The sequence below is a fragment of the Hemiscyllium ocellatum genome, chromosome 16, assembly GCF_020745735.1.
Source record: "Hemiscyllium ocellatum isolate sHemOce1 chromosome 16, sHemOce1.pat.X.cur, whole genome shotgun sequence".
NCBI lineage: Eukaryota > Metazoa > Chordata > Chondrichthyes > Orectolobiformes > Hemiscylliidae > Hemiscyllium > Hemiscyllium ocellatum.
In genome coordinates, this window is record NC_083416.1 from 80,797,131 (window position 1) to 80,817,008 (window position 19,878).

The window sequence follows — 19,878 nt, forward strand, 5'->3', positions numbered from 1 at the left end:
TCTTTGCGAAAGTTGGTGGATTGTTAGCCTTTATTGAAAAGGAATTAACTACAACAGCGTTGAAATCTTTCCTCAGCTGAATACAATCATGAATTTACTGCACCCAGAGTACGGTGTGCTCAAAACTGTATGCACAATTTTGGTTCCCATGTGTCAGAATGAGTTTGATTTCACCATAACTAGAGTTCAAGGAAGGCACCAGACTTCTTGTCGAGATCGTGGAATTATTTGACAAAGAAAGATTATGCAAATTAGTTTCTAAGAATGAGAGACAATTTAATTGAAATTTACAAAATAAATAAAGGGATAGAGGATAGATACAGATCAGACCCTTTCTTTGACTGGGGAGTTTATACACGGGGGGTGGGGTGTAATTTAAAAATAAGGGTGATACGACTTGGATTCGAAATTAGGAGAGTTTTCGGCTCAAAGTATTGTTTAACTTTGGAATTCTCAGGCACGAGGGGCTATGTAGGCTCAACATTTAGTATATTTGAGATATAAATTGGTAGATTTCTGACCTATTTTATATCTGTGGCATAAATATAAAGGATCGAGCTAATAACCTTTTCTTGCTTAAGGTGCAGTCAATGGACGACTGACTTCAGAAAGCATGATGTATTAAGAATGGAAGGTGCATCAATAGAATTGAACTGACAGACCTAATCAGCAATATTGACTTCGTTCCTTCTTATGTCTTTATTTTGTCTCAGCTGATTCACCTGGTTGACCTTAACACGTTCTTAATTCATTTTGTTTTCTTCCGCGCAACAGATTAAGCAGTCAGAATGTTGAAAATAGTTCAGCTCAATTTTAATTGTGCAATAATAAATGTAAGTCTTGGATGCGGGAGATTTTGCCTTTCAGCTTTAAGAAACGGGTTGCGTTCTGATTGGGTGACTCTCAGTGAGCCTTTGTTCACCAATCAGAGGCGGGTATGCGGTGAGGGATCCGGACTGCCCCTTTTCATTACCCACATAGCATTACGTCTGATCAGAGCAGAATTGGATAGCGGGCAGCTCGGAATGATTTGTGCACAAATCCACTAGCAATTTTAAGTGAAACTAGAAGATTGGAATGAGATAATTCAAGCAATTCGCAAAATGAACATGCCGTTTGTGTATAGTAGGTAACGGTTTTAATCGTTCAAAATTATCCAAATATAGTTTAATTGAATATTTTCCGGGCGTCCAAGCACTGAAAAATTGCAATGCACTGACTGGAAATGAGACTTAAAATATGTTGTTTGCTAAAATGCGACATAGTATGCTGCGTATTATCGTGGAGTCTCGTTTTGGGGCAGATTCGTTATTCGATTCCTGAAGAACTGCAGATAGGCGCATTTGTTGGAAATATCGCAGCCGATTTGGGTTTAGATTTAGAGCAGCTCTCGTCTCGCAGTTTGCGGATTTCACCCGGGTCTAGGAAGCTGTATGTGGACGTGAATTTAAAAAATGGAGATTTGTTTGTGAAGGAAAGAATTGATCGCGAAAACCTTTGTGCATCGAGCCTCACTTGTGTATTATCCGTGGATGCTGTGCTTGAACATCCCTTGAATTTGTATCAGGTTGCAGTTGAAATTCTCGATGTAAATGACAATGCTCCCAGTTTTCCAAAAAGCCAGTTCCGCCTCGAAATCTCAGAGGCTGCTGCAACTGGAGCTCGTTTCCGCCTCGAGTCCGCTCATGATCCGGACATTGGAAATAACTCCATACAAACATACCAGCTGCTTCCGAACGATTACTTTACTCTCGATATACAAATGCACGGCGGGGAAAGAAAGCTACCCGTATTAGTGTTACGGAGACCGTTAGATAGAGAAACAGTGCCGATGCACAGGTTAAATGTCATAGCCAAAGACGGCGGGATTCCCATAAGGTCAGGTACTGTTCAAGTTGCAATAATAGTCAAAGATGCGAACGACAACGCGCCTGTTTTCCCACAGTCAGTTTATAGAGTCAATGTCTTGGAAGCAGCAACGGTGGGAACTCGGATAATCAGATTAAACGCCACTGACTTGGACTTTGGCAAAAATGGAGAGATAATATACTCGCTCAGTAGCCATAACTCTGACATCGTTCGGGAAATTTTTGAGGTGGATTCAAAAACTGGCGAAATCAGAGTGAAAGGAAAGTTGGATTATGAAGAAAACAAAGCCTTTGAAATTAACGTTCAAGCAATGGACAAGGGATATGATGGAGTGCCTGCTCACTGTGACGTGCTTGTAACTATTATTGATGTGAATGATAACCCCCCTGAAGTGACATTGGTGTCTTTGTCCAGTACAGTTTCAGAAGACGTTCCGGTTGGGACTGTGGTCGCTCTGTTCAATGCAGCAGATAAAGATTCAGGACAAAGTGGACACGTACAATGTCAAATTTCAGATAGATTGCCATTTAAATTAGATTCATCCTTGAAAAACTATTATCGACTCCTTGTTGAGGATCTACTGGATCGGGAAAATATTTCCAATTATGACATTACATTAAGCTGCACGGATGCAGGAAACCCTCCTCTTACAACGACGAAAACCATTCAAGTGGAGGTTTCAGATATAAATGACAATGTGCCACGGTTCTCACAGCGTTTTTATACTGCAAATGTTATGGAGAATAACGTTGTTGGAAGCTCCATATTCTCATTGACAGCCTTTGATCCAGATGTAGCTGACAATGCTCGCCTGAAGTATTCTATCCCAGAAACTCGAGTTCAGAACGATTCGGTATCCACTTATGTTTCTATTAGCTCGGACACTGGTGTCATATTTGCTCAGAAACCTTTTGACTACGAGCAAATGAAAAACTTTCAGATGCAAGTTCAGGTCAGGGATTCTGGATCTCCACCGCTAACCAGTAATGTTTCAGTGAATGTTATTATCCTAGATCAGAATGACAATGCTCCCGTCATCGTTCATCCACTAACTGAGTTTGGTTCGACAGCAGTAGAGACAATACCTAGGTTTGCAGAGCCAGGATACCTGGTTGCGAAGGTATCAGCAACAGATGCTGATGCCGGTCAGAATGCTCGTCTTTCTTATTCAATTTTTCAGGCTACCCAACATAATCTTTTTACTATTTCATCAAATACTGGGGAAATTTGGACTGCCCGTAGTATTGTGAATACAGATGCTTCCAAACAACGATTAGTGATTGTGGTAAAAGACGCTGGAATGCCACCACTTTCTGCCACAGTGACAATCATCTTATCTATGGTGGGAAAAGATAAAGACACATTTTCCAGCGTCAACAGCTCGTCTGAAGGTCCAGCTTCCACTCCCGATCTGACCTTTACCTTGGTAATATCCTTAGGAACAATTTCTCTTGTTTTTCTGATTATTTTGATTGTTCTTGCTATTAAAGTTCATAAAAGCAGGGAAGCTTTAGGTGATCAATACTGGTCCCTTGGCGTCTGTTGCTGCGTTGACACGAGGAATTCTCTGAATGGAATTCAAAAGGCAAGTAGAAACCTACAAATACCCTCGAACTATGTTGAAGTATTTGGAGGTGACCCGCTTTCTCAACGTTTCCGCTACGAGTCATGTTCAACATTACAATCAATGAAGACAGACTTCATAACTTCGAACACATTCAGGTCATCTACAGACTATAATTTTAGTCTGAATCAGTCTAACAGAAAGAAAAGCTTGGAAATTATTAACTCGCAAAAATGCAACAACATTGTAAGTAGCGAGGTGAGATGTTTTTAAGAAAATAATATACTTTTCAGATTTAATTGTAGCGCATATATATAATTACAGAGTCAATGATGTGCAGCACAGAATCAAACCTTTTGGCCCTATTTGTCCATGCTGACCAGATATCCTAAATTAATTTAATCCCATTTGCCAGCACGTGGCAATTATCCCTCCAAACGTTTTCTGTTCATGTACCCATCCAGAAGCTTTTACATGTTGTAATTGTACGAGCCTCCACCACTTCCTCTGGCTGCCAATTCCATACACTTAACACCCTATGCTTAAAAAGTTGACCCTTAGGTCCTTTTTAAATTTTTCCCCCCTGACCCTAAACTATGACCTCTAGTTATGGACTCCCCCAAGCCCTTGTTTATTTATTCTATCCATGCCCCTCAAGATTTTATGAACCTCTACAAGGTCATCCCTCAGCCTCTAATGCTGCAGGAAAAGAGCCCAAGTCTATTCAGCCCCTCGCTTTACCTCAAACCCTCCAACCAGAGCAACATCCTTGTAAATCTTTTCTGACCACTTTAAAGTTTCATGACATCTTTCCTGTAGGACAGGGACCAGAAATGCACACAATACTCCAAAACTGGCCTAGCCAATGTCATGTAAAGCCACAACACGAGCTCCCAAACGCTATACTAATTATTTGGAAGAATTCTAGAATAAAAGTCTTTAATGTGTTACTTTAAGTGAATTGTTTCACTTTTCTCCACAATTTCTAATACCTGTCAGCATCTTACGTCAATTCTATGAAATTCTCGATTGTAATATTTTGCACATTCGCTTGTGACTATTTTCTACTTTTTAAATGTCAAGTTTAATGTTTGTTCTAGACACACGTTAAGTTGCTTGGTGAGTTCTCAGTTGTCATGATCTCAGCACATTAGTTCTGCTTACATAATATCAACACTTCACAGAGATGCTGCAGAAAGGCACACTTCTTTCAATCCATTATTTTAAAACACCACATTCTTCATCTCTTTTCATGTCAGATAGGGAATTAGAACCGCAAATCTTCGAAGACATACGCAGTGAATAGCTTTCTGCTTGCATGTTTTAATATGTTAAAACATTTCTGTATTTGACAAAACTGCAGATGGAACCATTATCCACATCTGTTCATTCCTTTACATATATTTGAGGTCTAAAGAAGTCTAAAGCCACGGGGGAGATTGCAGAATCTTTGGCTTCGATCTTTATGTCCTCATTGTCAACAGGAGTAGTGCCAGGAAATGGAGGATAGCAAATGTTGTTCCCTTGTTTAAGAAGGGGAGTCGGGACATCGCTGGTAATTATAGGCCAATGAGTCTTACGTCAGTTGTGAGTAAGATGTTGGGAAAGTTTATAAGAGATAGGCTTTGTAATCATCTGGAAAGGATAATTTGATTAAGGATACTCAACATGGTTTTGTGAAGGGTAGGTTGCGCCTCACTAACCTTGTTGTGTTCTTCGAGAAGGTGAAAAGACAGATGGATAAAGGTAAAGTGGTTGGTGTGGTGTATATGGACTACAGAAAGGCGTTGGATAAGGTTCCACACAGTAGGCATTTGCACAAAATAGGGAGTTTCAGGACTGAAGGTGATTTAGCAGCTCGGACCAGAAATTGGCTAGATGAAAGAAAACAGAGGGTGGTGGTTGATGGGAATTTTTCATCCTGGAGCTCAGTTACCATGGTATGCCGCAAGGATTTGTTTCGGGGCCACCATTTGTCATTTTTATAAATGGTCTGGGTGTGAGCATACAAGGATTCATTCGTAATTTTGCAGATGACAATAATGCAGGCAGAGTTATGGATAGTGCTGAAGGATGCTGTGGGTTACAGAGGGGCATAATAAAATACAGAGCTGGGCTGACAAGTGGCAATTGGAGTTTAATGCGCAAAGGTGAGGTAGTTCACTTCATAAGAAAAAACAGGAATGCAAGTAGTGGGCTAATGGTAAAATTCTTGGCGGTGTAGATACACCAAGATCTCTGAAAGTTGGTGCATAAATCCCTGAAAGTTGTCACCCAGGTTGATAGGATTGTTAAGAAGGGACATGGTGTATTGGCATTTATTGGTGGGGGCTTGGGTTTATGGCCAAGAGTCCATGCTTCAGTTGTACAAGGCGTTGTTAAGGCTGCACCTAGGGTATTGCATGCAGTTCTGTACATCGCATTTTAGGAAGGATGTGGAAGCTTTGGAAAGGATTCAGAGGAGATTTACTGGGATATTGCCTCCTATGGAAGGAAGGTTTTACGAGGCAAGACTGAGGGAACTGCGGCTGTTTCCATTGATGAGAAGACGGTTAAGAGGTGACTTAATCAAGACGTATAAGATAATCAGAGGGTTAGATAGGGTGGACAATGGGAGCCTTTTTCTCGGCTGGTGAAGGCTAACGTGAGGGAACATAGCTTTAAATTGAGGGGTGATAGATTTACGACAGAAATTAGGGGTAGTTTCTTCAATTAGAGTTTTAGTGGTGTTGAACAGCTTGCCTGCAACAGTAGTAGACTCGCCGACATTAAGGGCATTGAAATGAGCATTGGGCACACCTATGGATAATGATGGAATGGTGTAGGTTAAATGCACATCAGATTATTTTAACAGGTCAGACAACATCAAGGGCTAAAGGGCTGAACTGCGCTGTAACATTTTATGTTCTATTAGGTAGGAATCTGTTACCTGCAAAATCAGAGAATGGCAAATTCGTTCAATTGGTTTGGGTAGAATTTAAGTCCATGCATTTACTCATCCTTCCCTCCTCGACATGCAATTTGTTTCCTAACTTGTACATCTAAAATCAAGATAGGTAATTGGATTTGGAATTTGCAGATTTGTTTAGATCACCATAACACCAGAATTGACAAATTTCTATTATTCAGACATTGCTAAATGCAACAATTAAGGCACAGAGCAGAAAATCAGTTTTAATATTCAAGAAATAAAAAAAATACTGGTAATACTACCTACTGGCCATCTTCTGTCCAAATTTAGAAATCAGTTCGAATTTATTCAATGCATGGTTCAAGTGACAGACAAGGATGCTGGTCATCTGAAAGCAGTTTTGCACCTTAAATTACAATACAATTATCTGAGACATTTAACCACGTTAAACATTTAAATATTTTTAAATTGGATTTTCTATGGACACTTGGTAAGTAGGACCGGTCTATTTTTAAGTCACATGGAATTAATTAGCGTCAATACAAATGAAGTGAAAATCATTATATATTCTTACATGCATACAAACAGATGAGAAGAAATATTTGGCGGTTGTCATAAAGTAATATAATTAATCAAGGAATAATTTAATCAATGCATCATGGACAATAATCAAATTAGCAGTCATAGACAGGAGGAGCAGTTCACAGAATGTTTTCTGATAGTTTCTTTGAGTAGTATGTTGTGGAATAGTCCAGAGTAGGTTGTGTTTGACTTGGTGTGATATAATGTGACAGTTTGATTAATGTGTTCAGGGTTATGCCTGACTATACAGCAGCAAATACAATATGATAACATATTGTATCCAATTGAGGAGAACTTTGGGTCTAAACAATAATTTTGCGCTTCAACAAGAAAGTCTATAAGGAAGCTGAAGTGGCTGGCTTACTTGGTTTGGAGACTGATCAATAAAGGGTTAGTGACAGACAATCAAGTGGATATTTTAGAAAATGCAGAATAAAATGCACTGTTACTTAAAAGAGAAAAAATCTAAAGGGATGACCAACCGTCCCTTATCAAACAAAGAAAGTGGATGAAGCATCAACATTAAGAAAAAGCTGCACAAAAGTCGGATGATTAGCTTTAATTTAATGAGCGTCAGTAAATGATTAGGAAAGTTCATTAGATTGTAAAGAATGACTATGAGAGGATGATACATAGAAATTCAAATGGTCTTTAAATTGAATACAGTCTGTCAAATAGATGCTGGTTCTCAAGAGACTGAGAACAAGTATTTAACAATAGCTAATAATAAAATAGCAGATGAAATTAATTTCTGAGGAAAGGTCAATGGAGCCAAAATTTTAACACTGATTTCTCTCCACAAATGCTGCCAGACCTGCTGAGTTTTCCAGCAATTTCTGTATTTGTGTTCCCTTCCAGAGGTAGAGTTGGAAAATGTCATCGAAGGTTATATGACATCTGAGAGGACAATAAATTTAGGCAATAGTGGGTCTTCGCTTGTTTATTAAATATGGTAGTCAATACAGATTATTGACCCACGTTCAAGAAATTTGGATGGAAAGCTGATTTGGCAGAGATGAGATTTTTTTTTTAAAAAAGCGAGAAAACAGATGTGGGAGCAGTGATCAGTATCAGAAAAGAAATCATGGGAGGTTTCACACAGTTTTCAAAGTAACTATTTTTTTCACTTCCTTCTACACTGGAAAGCTCAAATGTGCAGAGATAACCTAGATATCAAATCCATAGAAAGTACAGTATCCACAATGTGGCAGTTATCGTATTTTCCTCACACACGTAAAGTCCCCAGTTCTGTCCTGGATAGAAACTTTATGGGGGCAGTATGGTGGCTCAGAGATTAACACTGCTGGCTCACAGCACCAGGGACCCACATTCAATTCCACCTTTGGGCAACTGTCTGTGCAGAGTTTTCACATTCTACCCATGTCTGTATGGATTTCCTCTGGCTGCTTCAATTTGCTTCGACAGCCCAACGATGTGCAGGTTACATGGATTGGCGTTTTCAAACTTGTCCCATAGTGTCCAGAGATGTGTAAGCTGTGGAGTGGCTATGGGAAATGCATGTTACAGAGGTGGGGTGAGTCTGGATGCTATGCTTTTTTAGACGGTTGGTATGGATTCCATTGACCAAATGGCCTGCTTCCACACTGTAGGTATTTTATGAATCCATGTGTCCTCAAAGTATTTCCTTGTAAAGTGTGTTTGCTTTAGCGCAAGGAGTATCAGGGGAAAAAGTGATGACCTTAGAGCATGGATCAGTACCTGATGCTATGATGTTGTGGCCATAACAGAGACATGGGTTTCTCAGGGGCAGGAATGGTTGCTGGATGTTCCAGGGTTTAGAGCATTTAAAAGGAATAGGGAGGGGGGAAAGAGGAGGGGGTGTAGCACTACTAATCAGAGAGGGTATCACAGCTACAGAAGCTTCCATTGTCGAGGAAGATCTGCCTACCGAGTCAGTATGAGTGGAAATTAGGAACAGCAAGGGAGCAGTCACCTCGTTAAGGGATTACAACAGGCCACCCAGTAGCAGCGGGGAGATGGAAGAAAGCATAGGTCGGCAGATTTTGGAAAAGTGTGGACGTAGTAGGTTGTTGAAATGGGTGAGTAACTTTCTGAATACTGATTGGAACTTCCTTCAAGCAGAAGATTTGAATGGAGCTGTTTTTGTAAGGTGTGTTCAGGAGGGTTTCCTAACTCAGTACGATGACAGGCCGAGGCCATTCTAGACTTGGTGCTCGGAAACAAGTCGGGGCAGGTATCAGATCTTGTGGTGGGAGAGCATTTTGGTGACAGTGACCACAACTGCCTCACATTCTACATAACTATGGAGAAGGAGAGGATTAGGCAAAATGGGAGGATATTTAATTGGGGAAGAGGAAACTATGATGAGATTAGACATGAGTTAAGAAGCATGGATTGGGAGCAATTGTTCCATGGTAACGGCATTATAGACATGTGGAGACTGCTTAAGGGACAGTTGTTGCAAGTGATGAATAAATATGTCCCTCTGAGACAGGCAAGAAGGGGTAAAATAAAGGAACCTTGGATGACGAGAGCAGTGGAGCTTCTCGTCAAGAGGAAAAAGGTAGCTTACGTAAGGTGGAGGAAGCTCGGGTCAAACTCAGCTCTACAGGATTACAGGCAGGTGAGGAAGGAGGTCAAAAATGGTCTGAGGAGAGCCAGGAGGCGGTCACGCGAAAGGCTTGGCATAACGGATTAGGGAGACCACTAAGGCATTTTACACTTATGTGAGGAATAAGAGAATTGTCAAAGAAAGAGTAGGGCCGATCGGGGATAGCATAGGGAATTCGTGTGTGGAGTCTGAGGAGGTAGGGGAAACCCTAAATGAGTTTTATGCTTCTGTCTTTCCGAAAGAAACTAAATTTGTAGTGAATGAAACCTTTGAAGAGCAGTTGTGCATGGTGGGATGGACAGAGATAGAGGAAGCTGATGTGCTGAAAATTTTGTCAAACATTAAGATTGACAGGTCACCAGGCCAGGACCAGATTTGTCCTCGGCTGCTGTGGGAAAGGAGAAATGCAATTGCATCACCACTTGCAAAGATCTTTGCATCCTTACTCTCCACTGGAGTCATACCTGAGTACTGGAGAGAGGCAAATGTAATTCCTCTCTTCAAGAAAGGAAATAGGGAAATCCCCGGCAATTACACACCAGTCAGTCTCACGTCTGTCGTCTGCAAGGTGTTAGAAAGGATTCTGAGGGATAGGATTTATGACCATCTGGAAGAGCATGGCTTGATTAAATGCAGTCAACACGGCTTTGTGAGGGGCATGTCATGCCTCACAAACCCTATCGAGTTCTTTGAGGATGTGACTAGAAAGGTTGATGAGGGTTGAGCTGTGGATGTGGTGTATATGGACTTCAGCAAGACATTTGATAAGGTTCCCCGTGGTAGGCTCATTCAGAAGGTCAGGAGGAATGGGATGCAGGGGAACTTAGCTATCTGGATACAGAATTGGCTGGCAACAGAAGACAGTGAGTGGTAGTAGAAGGAAAATATTCTGCCGGACGTCTGTGGTGAGTGGTGTTCCTCAGGTCTCTGTCCTTGGGCCTTTACTGTTTGTAATTTTTATTAATGACTTGGACGAGGGGATTGAAGGATGGGTCAGCAGTTTGCAGACGACACAAGGGTTGGAGGTGTCGTTGACAGTAGAGAGGGCTGTTGTAGGCTGCAGCGGGACATTAACAGGATGCAGAGATGGGCTGAGAGGTGACAGATGGAGTTCAACCTGGATAAATGCGAGGTGATGCATTTTGGAAGGTCGAATTTGAAAGCTGAGTACAGGATTAAGGGTAAGATTCTTGGCAGTGTGGAGGAACAGAGGGATCTTGGGGTGCAGGTACATAGATCCCTTAAAATGGCCACCCAAGTGGACAGGGTTGTTAAGAAAGCATGTGGTGTTTTGGATGTCATTAACAGGGGGATTGAGTTTAAGAGTCATGAGACCTTGTTGCAGCTCTTTAAAACTTTGGTTAGACTGCACCTGGAATACTGCGTCCAGTTCTGGTCACCCTATTATAGGAAAGATGTGGATATTTTGGAGAGGGTTCAAAGGAGGTTTACCAGGATGCTGCATGGACTGGAGGGCTTATCTTATGAGGAGAGGTTGACTGAGCTCGAACTTTTTTCATTGTTCTATACAAGATAATGAGAGGCATAGATAGAGTTGATAGCCAGAGACTATTTCCCAGGGCAGAAATGACTAACACGAGAGGTCATAGTTTTAAGCTGGTTGGAGAAAAGTATAGAGGGGAATGCGTTGCCAGCAGCAATTGTGGAAGCAAGGTCATTGGGAACATTTAAGAGACTACTGGACATGCTAATGTTCACAGAAAATTGAGGGTGCATACATGAGAATCAGTGATCGGAACAACATCGTGGGCTGAAGGGCCTGTTCTGTACTGTACTGTACTATGTTCTAACAAATTTTGGGACAAAACCGATATCAACATATGTTATACTGGGCATTGTGCAACGATATAAAATTTGAAAATAACCTCCAATGAGAATATCCTCAGTAGCAATTGTTATAAAATGTTTGCATGTTCTATTCCATTTCAGAAAAGAGTTGTGAGTGCAAGGCTTTTTTTGAATTTTATTTAAGGACAATGTGAGAGAATAATGGCAGACATAGAAGAGAACTGGCGAATAAGGATAAGGGACAGGTCAAATTGCTACCAGACATTTAAAGTTTTATTTCCAAAATGCATCGAATTTTCCAGCAGAAACACCAACTCCAAGGAATGGAAACACCATCTTATGAAAATGCATGATTGACAGGAAAGGTTAAAAATAATGTTTACCTTAAGGGAAAAGAATATAATTGTGGAATGATGGGAGCAGGTCAGAAGATTAGAGTTTATGGAAGAAAGGCAAAGAATGACTAACATTGTAATCAGGATACAAATATTAGTAAATGAGTGAAAACCAACATAGAAGCATGTACTAAAAGCTGAAAAATAAAACAGATAACAAGGTGAACATTCCAACAATGGAATGTTGTGCAATGGAATTGATAATAATAAATAAATGACAGATGAAATTATTACTGTGTTACATCACTCTTTGCTGTAGGATTACAAGTCACATCCCTGAAATAGTCCAAAAACATAAAACAAAATTTAGAAGAAATTCAAGAAAATTGAAAACTTTGGAAAAGTGGTACTGGGTTGACTATCTATCAGGTCCTGATAAGATCTAGGTGCAACTGCCATATTGACATTTTGTCAACTTGACATCAACCACATGTTTCACAGTGGCCGTAGGATACTCCTCATTAGATGTTAAATATTTACAGTGGATCAAACGAAAGCAGCTGTTCCTCTGCATTTCAGTTTGGAGAGTATGATGAAACCTCTTGGCAACTTCTGGATGGGTATCTTTGAATAACTGATTTTCTCAATTTTTGTCAATAATGTATGCATATTGCTCGTGTATATTCTCACAAACTTATTGTTGTGCAGCGAAGTAACACGACAGTGAAAAGTATGTAATTTCTGAGTAAGAACTTTCAATTGGTTTTCAAATGTTTTAATGGAGCAAGTAGATATAATGTGGCTGACAATCCATTGTCAATTTGGGTAGGAAAAGCCAGAAAAAATGTGTGATTTTATTTTAAAAACTGAGCAAGCCTCAGCAACTGAAAAAAATATTAATTCAACTGGGACTATCCTGGTCCCTACCTCTGGATCAAGAGAGCCTGGTTCAAACCCCAACTGCTTTAGAATTATGTAGTAACATATCTGGAGACTTGGAAATATCTGCGCAAAGATAGTCGTATCTGAACAGGTTGTTTAAAAAAAAACCCGTCTGAGAAAGAATAAGAATAAGATGGCATAGAATAGAAGTGATGCGCAAACGAAGCAAGAATGATGTGAGAAAGGAAACTTTTCACACTGTGAATGGTTATAACATAGCGTGCAATACCTGGAAATGCTATGGGCCAGATTCATTTGAAGCATGCAACAGGGCATTGTATCATTACTGGGATAGAAATAATCCACATGGATATCGGAAATTTAACAGGTGGTTGACACTAATTAATAGAACCGGTGCAGATACAATGGGACTAATCTCTTTCTGTACAATAACAATCTTGTGCTTCTGTGTTGCAACAAAATATGTCATTACATAGATTAATGTTAGCCGATTTTGGTTTATTCATTCATTGAATGTGGGTGCCGCTGGCTAGGCCATTATTTATTCTCATACATAATTTATTGTTCTAATTAAGCTTCATTATTGACGCGTTTCCAGGTGTTTATGAATGCTGTGGTTTATTTACGAAGCAAACTCCAAGGTTTTGACGCAATGATAATGATGAAACGGCAAAATGGCTCCGAGTCAAGATTGTGATTGACTTGAACAGGAATTTGTAGATGATATTGTCACAATGTATTTGCCGTCTCTCATGTCAGTGGTAATGGGCTTACAAGATACTGTTCAAAGAGGTTTGTCAAGTTGCTACTGTGTATCCCATGTTGCACGTGGCTACCTGTGAGCTAGTGGTGAAGAAGGTGAAGGGTGGATAGGGTGCTAAATAAGCATGCTCCAAGTGTTCCTGGGTTGCATTTAACCTGGTAAGTGGGAAGTTTTCAATCACACTTCTGATTTGTGTCTCGTAAGATGTAAATGGGCACTGGGCAATAGGGATGAGACAATTACTATAACATTCCTAGTCTCTGAGCTGCTCTTCACGTCATTGTGATTCAGAGTGTTCGAGTTCAGTTTTTTCAGCAATGCCATTGAAAATCGAGGAGCTCCTTGTCAGTGATGGTGATTGCTGAGCATTTGAATGCTAGTTGCCTGTTTTGAGTTCAAGCCCAGATATTATTCTCATTTGCTTAGTGTGGATCCGCCAATTGTTCAGTATCTGAGGAATCCAAAATGGCTTTCATGAGCAAATATTATCATTTTGCATGTTATGATGGACACAGGGTCACTCATGACTCGTTGAAGATGGATAGGCTTTGGACATGATCTTAAGGGACTCAGGCAGCGATGACCAGGAATTCAGATGGCAGAACTCCATCAAACACAGCCATCTTCGAGTCATAGAATCTCCTACACTCCACATTGACCCTGTGTCCACTTATGACTCACGTTTTAACCAAGGGGAACAACTGCTCCTTATCCATTCTGTCCATGCCACTCATCGTCTTGTACACTTCAATCAGATCATTCCTTAGTGCTCTCTGCTTTACTGAAGACTACACAACCCTACCCAGCCTTTCTTCATAACCTAATACAATTCTATGTGCAAGATCTGCCTCCAAACGGTGGATAGTTGTTTATCAATTCTCAAAACTGCATAACTTATTGAAAAAAGCAACTTGACACTTTAAAAATCTCAATTTAAGGAAAGGTTCTTAAAATCTGTTGTTGATGCTACTGAACTGCATAACTTGGTGAGGCAAGCAACATTGTGCATCAAATCTCTAGTTCTTTCAACCTTCTTATAATCTGCTGTAGATGTTCTTAATGTGTATATCTTGGAGAGATACGTAAGTTTGAGCAGCAATATCGTCATTTCAAGCAAACCTCATCAATTTTAGATACTCCTAAAGTACACAACTTGGTGAGACAAGGAATGTTGCACATCAAAATCTCTTTTTCCAGTAAACTTCTTCAAATCTACTTCAGATGTTACTAAACCGCATAAATCAGTGAGATAAGCAACCTTGAACAGTCAAATCCCCGTGTTGGCATGTTCTTAAACACTGTTTTAGATGTTACTGAAGTGCTTATCTTCGTGAGCGAAACAATTATGCACATCAAAATCTCCATTTCAAGCAGACACCTTAAAACCCAAGTCCAAAGGATGTGTAGTTTAGGTGGATTGGCTATGGATATGCAGGGTTACAGAGGTAGGGTTGGGGTTGGATCTGGGTGGGATGCTCTTCAGAGGGTCAATGTGGACCCAGTGAGCTGAATGGCCTGCTTCCACACTGTAGGAATTGTGTAATTGTTTGCTTCTTGATGGCTTCGTTACTCAAATGCAGCCATGAGATCGAGGGTAGCCATGTGCACCTCACACTTGCAGTTCAGCTCCTTTTTTTTAACCCTTAAAATGGACTCAAATTAGATCAGAAATTAAGCGGCCCTTGTAAAACCCAAACTTTGCTCAGTGAGTTGGTTGTTCTTCTGCCAATGCTGCTTGGTGGCATCATTGATAATACTTTCCATAGTGTTGCTGATCTTCGAGGTAGACCCAAAATTAGCTGAGATGGATTCATCCTTTCTTTTGTCAATAGGATATCACTGATTTGTTTTTCACATGGTTGGATGATAATTTTGTAGCTAAACTGGAGTAGCTTTTCCAGAATGCACCTACTTCTCCAGTACAAGTCTTCTACACTATTTCTGGAATACTGTCAAAAAGTTTTAGTGTCTTCAGCCGTCTGTTGATTTTACTTGGACTGAATACGTTTTGTCAAACACTGATCATTGCAATGGTGGGGACCTCAGTGGAACTCTGCAATAAATCATCCACTCAGCATTGCCCAATGAAGGTAATGCAAATGATTTGGCATTTTATTAAGTAATGATTCACTGGACTCTCCAATGGCTGAGATAAAAGTTAATTCCTGAGTTCCCACCTCTTTTAGTTATTTTGTTTGTCCACTAGCATTTCCTACTGGATCTGGCAAGATGCCACTTATTAGAAATGGGCTGTTGTTTATGGGCCTAACTTTAAACATTTTCTTTTCAGAAGCAATCCCACAATTCATTGATTAGATCTAAGCTCTGCAATCCTGCCGCATCTACATGTTATTTATAGGAATCTAGGCAAAGACTAACTGAAGGAAAATCTATAAATATCCCTGTCCTATATCATTTCACATTACCGACGAAGGGCTTCTACCCGAAACGTAGATTCTCCTGCTCCTTGGATGCTTTCTGACCTGCTGTGCTTTTTCAGCTCCACACGTGTTGACTCAGTGATGAGGGAGTTCAGCGTGTTTCTTTTTTTCTGCAAAAGAAAGGTTTTCATTTTCATCCATTTTCAATAGTTCTGGAGTCTGACCTGTGGTGCTCATCAAAAGTATTTTTCCGCGTTCGTCCCTGAATGCTGTGTCTGAAGGCTTGAGCTTTTTTTCAGAGAACGTAATCAACTTTGTGTATAATTCACCTCAGAAAACCGCGTACAGGCTTTATTTATGCGTGTTTTTACAATTTTGAATGGTATCGATGAAATTGACAAAAATAAACTTAATTTTAAATCTATAGGAAAGATGTCGTGCTAGGGCAGCATGGTTCAGTCCCGATGACGGGCTTTTGCCCGAATGTCAATTTTCCTGCTCCTGGGATGCTGTCTGACCGGCTGTGCTTTTCCAGCACCACTCTAATGTAGACTTTTGCCAACATGGGTAATATTTGCACAAGATCTGAAGAAAGAGCAAACGTTTTCAGAGATTTATGGGCATGTGAGAAAATGAATAACATTTATTACAAGACAAAAAATCATCAATAAGATGAAAGATAAAGCACTGGAAGAATAACAGAGGATTATGGCTATCTGAATATAGTACAAGTGTATAGTTCTCATGGAAGAGGTTTTCGTGACGAGAAACCAGCACAAAATAATTAGGCTTGGATTATAAATTGAATCATGTTAATCAGACCAATGCAGATTCCATATGTCTCTTAATATGTAATTTCTTCCATGGCATAATCCAGAATCCTATATCGTGAATCATTCTTTGTAATTCCGTTCGAAAGATATTTTCAGCATAGCACAGAAGTCGGCAATTTTGAATGAAAATCTAACTTGCAAATGTTAATTGTGCAACAATAAATGTAACTATCAACCCTGATTTCCGGTCTTCCTGCTTTAAGAAATCAACAGTATTTGATTGGACGAATTTGTATGCGACTGCTTTAACTAATCAGTGGCTGAAATGAGACTGGAGATCCGAACAGTTCGTTCACTACCCAGACACTACCTTCTGAAAAGAGGCAGGGTAGAAATTGGATAGCGAGCAGCTCGGCAGCGTTTGTTCACGAATCCACGACTTCAGGCGAACATATGAGGATTAAATAAAATTGCCCAGGCGACAGGTAAAACGTTAGCACTTGCGAAATCACAATTGTGTCAAATTTCGAATAATTTGATATAACAATGAAGACGAGAATAGATGCTGCATGCACGATTCTACAGAAGGGAAATTTTTAACGCTAGAAATGAGACGTAAAATGAGACGTATTGGCTACGAAATTTTAAATTTTTGTAAGTGTCTTCTCCTCCTGGAATTTGGCGTTTGTGCAGATTCTTTACACGATTCCAGAGGAGCTCCAACTGGGTAGCTTTGTTGGGAATATCGCTGAGGATTTGGGTTTAGATATAAAGCAGCTCTCAGCTCGTAATTTCCAGATTGTACCCGGGTCAAGAATGCAATATAGGGACATAAATTTAGATACTGGCATTTTATTTGTGAAGAAAATAATTGACAGAGAAGAGATTTGTGGCTCGAGTTTGAATTGCGTGCTAACCTTGGACGGTTTGCTCTAAAACCCCTTAACTCTGTGCCAGGTTGCAGTGGAGATTCGCGATGTAAATGACAATGTTCCCGATTTCCCAAAAAGACAGCTCCGCCTTGAAATCTCAGAACTTTCTATGCCGGGAACGCGCTATCCACTCGAGTCCGCGCATGATCCGGACGTTGGAACCAACACCGTTCCAAATTATGAGCTCCTTTCGAACAATAATTTTATTCTCGATGTAGAAATACGCGATGGGGAGAAATTGTCAACGTTGGTGCTGCAGAGTTCCTTAGATCGAGAAAAAGAATCTAGCCAGTTTAACGTTGATAGCCAAGGACGGCGGTGTCCCAGTGAAATCGGGCACTGATCACGTGACAACCAAAGTAAAGGATACAAACGATAATGCACCTGTGTTTTCTCAGTCACCTGATCAAGTCAGCTTATTGGAAACTGCACCCACAAGAACGCGGGTAATTATCTTAAGTGCCACTGACTTGGATGATGGTCCCAATGGAGACATAACCTACTTGTTGAGTAGCCACATTTCAGGTAGAGCTCAGCAACTGTTTGGCGTGGACTCCAAATCTGGCAAGATAAAAGTGAAAGGGAAGCTGGACTATGAAGAAATCGCAGCTTTTAGCATTAACGTGCAAACTATCGACGGTGGCACCGATGCAGTGCCCGCATTTAACTTGGATTCCTCTTTAAAGAATTATTATGGAATATTCGTTTATCATTCACTGGATCATGAAAATATCTCCAATTATAACGTCACTATAGCATGTACGGATGCAGGAAATCCTCCTCTAACATCCGAGAAAACCTTTCGGGTAGCGATTTCCGATGTAAATGACAACGAGCCACTGTTCACGCAATCTTCCTACACGGCAAACGTAATGGAGACCAACGTTATTGGTGCGTCTATATTTTCCATCACAGCCTTTGATTCAGATATGGGATTAAACGCTCGACTTAAATACTCAATGCTGGAGACTGAAGTTCACAACGCTTTAGCATCCACTTACGTCTCTATTAACTCAGAGACTGGTGTCATATTCGCCCAGAGATCTTTTGACTACGAGAAATTGAAAAACCTCCAAATCCAAGCACAGGCCATGGACTCTGGTATACCAGCGCTCGCAAATAATGTTTCAGTGAATATTATTATCCTTGATCAGAATGACAATGTTCCAACTTTCGTACAACTATTAGCCGAGTTTGGGTCAACAGTAACAGACACAATATCCAGGTTTGCCGAACCTGGCTACTTGGTTACCAAAGTATCCGCCACGGACGCTGACGCCGTTCAGAACGCTCACCTTTCTTATTCGATTTTTCAAACTAGCCAGAATGACCTCTTTGCTATTTCACCAGACGCAGGAGAGATTTGCACAATTCGCCATCTTGCAAATAAAGATGTCGCTGAGCAAAGTTTGGTGATTCCAATAAAAGATAATGGATCACCATCACTTTCTGCCACAGTCACTCTCATCTTATGTGTGATCGATGGTGACACCAAAGCATTTTCCAGTATCAGTGACTCATCTGCAAGCCTCGGATTTACTTCTGATCTGAGCCTTTCATTAGTCATCGCATTAGGAGTAATTTCTGTCAGTCTTTTCCCAAGTTTAATTGCCCTCGCTGTAAAGATTCGTAAAATCAGAAATCCTTTCGATAATCATCATTCTTGCTTCGATGTTTGTTGTTGCGTTCAAACAAGGTATGCTCGGAATGATATTCAAAAGGCGAATAGAAATCTTCAGATACCCTTGAACTATGATGAGGCTTTTTGGAGAGATCAACTTTCTCAGAGGTTTTGTTACGAGTTAGGCTCAACATTACAATCTGCAAAGGGAGAATTCAAAACCCTAAAAACAATAACAAACCAAGAATTGCATCAGAAACGAGTCCATTAGAAATAAAAGCACTTTAATGAATCAGCCTGAATATTACAGCAACTCTGTAATCAAAGAGGTGAGGTCAAATTCATGCATGCTTAAATGGATTGTTCACACTTTGCTACCCTATGTGTAATTTTACTCAATTGCGTAAATTAAAATGGCATCATGATGGACAAATTAAAAATCTTTGCTCATTGAGAGATTATACAGCGGTGTTTGAAAGCTCCCGATGTCTGTTGGAACAATAGGAATTTATTTGAATATACAGGAATTTCTGATTTTGTTTCACGAATTTGAAAGTTTAAATGTAAGCATTTCTTAAGAAGACAATACAGGATACTGCACAAGTATGGTTGCTTTACTTGGAAGTAGAATAACGGTTCTTATGGGCAAGTCCTAAAAACAGTTGGATAGTTTGTCACGATTTCAGCTACGTGATTCTAATTAATTCATTTTGGCATGTTTATGGGTGTAAATTGTAAATTGATTAGTTTATCATATTTTAGTGGGCTTCACACAAATGAATAGAACTGACTTTGCATTATTCAATCTTTGAAAAACAGTCGTTTTGAAGCATTTTTGTCAA

At 40.1% G+C, this 19,878-nt stretch overlaps 1 protein-coding gene across 1 annotated transcript; it reads left to right on the top strand.

The window, feature by feature from the left end:
* The first annotated feature begins 1,225 nt into the window (after positions 1-1,225).
* Positions 1,226-19,307, top strand: LOC132823115 (protocadherin-10-like). Its single transcript, XM_060836655.1, is given in 3 exon segments — positions 1,226-3,578; positions 17,109-17,706; positions 17,708-19,307. Coding segments are annotated over 3 exon segments (4,551 nt in total).
* Positions 19,308-19,878: the final 571 nt, after the last annotated feature.